Genomic DNA, 3,415 nt, shown 5'->3' with positions numbered 1-3,415 from the left:
ATATTTTTTTCTTCCTTCCCTCCATTTCCTCTCTCCTGCTGTAGTGGTCTCTCCCTCCGGAAATGTCATGTGTGTTTTTCCTTTCCTTCACTTTTCCTCCGTTTCTCTCTCCCTCTCCTCCCTTTATTGAATCTGGGGTCTTGGGTTCTCCTCCATTTTCTCTCTCTTGCTACATTAATTTCCGTTTTTGTTTTCTATTCGTTTTTTGTTTAGCTTTTCATCTCTTTGTCCCTTAGTACTGTTTTTGTTGTTATTATTGTTTTGTTTACTCCGTTTCCTTCCCAGCTTTTACCCGTCTGTCCTTGTATGTAATTGCTGGTATTTCCCTCCATTTTGTCTTTTCCAGTTTCACCCCTCCCTCGTTTTTGTTATTTTTGTTATTGTTGTCTTTCCCTCGGCATTCTCTCCAGTCTCACCCTCCCTGCTTAACCCCCTAGGTCCCTACAACACAGTCTCGCTCACGGCCGGTAGGGGACGTGATGGGGAGGGCGGGGTGGTCACTTCGAAGTCCTCCAGCGGCTGTGTCTGGAAGTGGACTCGAAGCGCTCCCGCTGGGCTTCTGCTGCGGCCCTCATTCTTCTTCTGAGAGGACCCAAGCAGTCTGTCGTTCTCCTCCCCTGCACCTCCAATGACCTCCAGTTCGCAGTACCCCACCTCAGTGGAGTTCCGAACCAGGGCGGGAGTCGGGCGAGGGGAATGGTTCCTCTCCGCCTGAGGGGACCTGTCAAACCGCGGGGACTTCTCGCCCTCATTGACAACGGAGCTTCGGGTTCCGTTGTAGAGGGAGGTGTGCCCTGTGGTTTCTGTGTGGCAGCCAGCAGAGGGGCGACGTGAGGTCACACCCTCTTCTGGCGCGGCCCTTTTTCAGATCATCGTCTCCGAGGTTAAGGATCTGCAGGTTCGGTTGGGTCCGTTGTAGTGGGAGTAGCGGGTCGAGTCATCCCGTTTCGGAACCACAGTCCCACGGATGAACAGGTCCCGGAACGTCTCGCGGAACTGGCGTGACATCCCACAGTAGATGGCGAAATTGATGGGGTATGAGAAAATGATGAATGAATTTGAGATGATGAAGAAGTACATGACGACATTGTACGACTCCTCTGAGAAGATCTTGATGCCCGAGTTCGAGAGGATGTGGAGGAATGTGATGATTGCCAGGGGTATCTCAGTCACCAGCACGACCGATACGACCGTGATCAGCATGAGGGTCGTGCAGTTGTTGTCTCGGAGTTTTCGGCACTCCTTCTTCGAGGCCTTCTCCTTGAGCAGCATCTTCCTCCTCTTCTGGGCCTCCTTAAGTGCGTGAAAGAGCAGCAGGTTGAGCACGACCAAAACCGTACATGGACCCAGATGCACAAACAGCACCCGGAACCAGAAGTACAGTGGGAAGTAGGTGTCGAGCCCAATGGCCGTTACCCAGGCGTTGTAACTTTCCTTGCACACAAACACGCAGTCACCCTCCCATTCCGTCTCCTTTGGTTCATAGTAGGTTTCGAAGACCCGGGGTGCCTGGTGTACAGTTGCAAAGACGAAGATGCCGATGATGGACTTGGTGACAACATTCTCTGTGCACCAGGTCAGGGCTACGGAGGGGTGACACACGTAAATGTACCTCTGAACGGCCAGGAGCACCGTCAGCCAGATGGAAGCCGTGTGGAACAAGTTGGGGATGTCCTCGTGTAAGTAGTTCCAAGCGTAACAAGCAGCAGGGGGGAAGAGCGGCTTGGCGTGGTTATTCAGGGTGTACATATAGAAGAACATGGGCTCTGGGAAGGCCACGGTTAACATATCCGACATCGCCATCGCCATGAGGACAGCGTTGGTTGGGGATCTCATGTGCGGCTGCCAAAGAACCGCCACAACAATGGTGTTCGCGACGGTGGTGACGGCCAAGAGTGCGGGCATGGCGTATCCGTAGAGGGGCACGGCCAGGTCTAGTGGGTACAGGTTGCTCACGTTTAGATGGTCGTTGGTCAGGTTTTGGTCTGACCCGCATGTTGAATTTACCACCAGGTCGATCCCGTCTAATTCCGGCGGGACCTGGTCGAGTGAGGAGGCGTTGTCGAAGTCCATTTTGATTTTATGTTCTTTTTTCTGAAGGGTGGTTTAATGTTATCTTTTTTTCTGCAGGGTGATGGCTTGTTATTTTGTCCTCTCTGGATGATGACAACTTCTGTGTTTGAGTTGTTTGAGTTTACGTTTTGTGTATGTTATTCTGTCTTTGGAGTGACAGGTGAAGGATGAGAGGTTGTCCTTGATCCAGCTGGTTCGATAGTGTTCAAGTTGGAAGGGTAGTGGGTGAAAGGTGGAATAGGGGTTCAAAAATTTGCCTGGATATTCGAAGGTTTTAGACGGAAGGGTTTAGTTTAGGTTTGAGGGATATTCTTTTGAGGAAGGGTTGAATTTAGGTTTGATGTTTTGGTTGGGTCAGGTTCGATTATTTTTGGCGGAAGGGATGCTATTGGCGTATTTAATCATTCATTGGGTTATTCTCAGTCGGTATACAATGGGCTGTTAGGATGAATCGTTGGTTTTGGCTCTGAGAAGTGGCTTGTTACGTGTCTGGCCATTTGGTTGCACAGTAAGTAGTTTTGGCCAAGAATTCCTGTTTTTTTGTCCAGTGATTTGCTTTCCTCCCTGAGCGATTTTTTTCCCGTGGTTTATTTTTATCGAAGTATTTTTTGGGAGGGCTGTCTGTTGCCTATTTTTTTTTTTTCCTCGATGTTTTTGGGGGAGGGTCTATTTTTTTTTTTTTTTTTCCGATGGTTCGGGTTTTGTCGGAGTGATGTGGTTTTTGTCACGGATTTCGGTTTTATTTCGTGCTGGGTGTCAGGTTCATGAGTTGCTGCTTTTTTCGGTTCTGTGTTAGTGTTTCAGAGGCACGGAGTCTTCATCTTTCCCCTTGATCTCTCTCTCTCTCTGTCTCTGCCCCTCTTTGGTCTCTCTCCCTCTCTCTCTCACTCTTTGGTCTCTCTCCCTCTCTCTCTCTCACTCTCGCCTCCCAGACAAGTACGAGAGTAAAGTCGCAGATAAAAGTTTTCTTCTTTTTTGTCCTCCTTTTTTCAGTTATAAAATACCTGTTCGCCTCTTTAAGCCATTTCCTTGTCTTGGCTAGCTTCTGATCTCTGTCTGTTGCTATTTATTTATTTAGTTACCGTCAGATAGTTCCTTCGTGTACGTTTGCTAGTACACTGGTCTTATTAATTGATCTGTCGGTGTGTTTTTGCTTTTCTTTTTCACCTTTTCTCTCATTGACAAAATTTTAGTTAACTTTATGACACACACTTCTTGAACAACATCAGGTCTGCTAGATTAATGGTACAGGTGTATGTGTATATTTATTTTTTTCATGCACGTTAGTTTGGTGGTTTGTACGTGTAATATGGGGTTTACCTTTTCAGTGATCAGTGGTCTC

At 48.1% G+C, this 3,415-nt stretch overlaps 1 protein-coding gene across 1 annotated transcript; it reads right to left on the bottom strand.

Annotated features, from left to right (window-relative positions):
• Positions 1-288: 288 nt before the first annotated feature.
• Positions 289-2,073, bottom strand: SPR (G protein-coupled sex peptide receptor). Its single transcript, XM_080283234.1, has one exon. It carries the CDS (start codon positions 2,071-2,073, stop codon positions 865-867), a length of 1,209 nt encoding a protein of 402 aa, XP_080139360.1. The 3' UTR covers positions 289-864.
• Between the last annotated feature and the right edge of the window lie 1,342 nt (positions 2,074-3,415).

Source organism: Coenobita brevimanus, chromosome 96 (genome assembly GCF_032717465.1).
Source record: "Coenobita brevimanus isolate Jiangsu-jjx chromosome 96, ASM3271746v2, whole genome shotgun sequence".
NCBI classification, from domain to species: Eukaryota; Metazoa; Arthropoda; class Malacostraca; order Decapoda; family Coenobitidae; genus Coenobita; species Coenobita brevimanus.
This window is presented reverse-complemented; position numbering and strand designations above follow the sequence as displayed.

Excerpts from the sequence above, each read along its gene's own strand:
- SPR (XM_080283234.1), bottom strand. The coding sequence starts at position 2,073 with ATGGACTTCGACAACGCCTCCTCACTCGACCAGGTCCCGCCGGAATTA.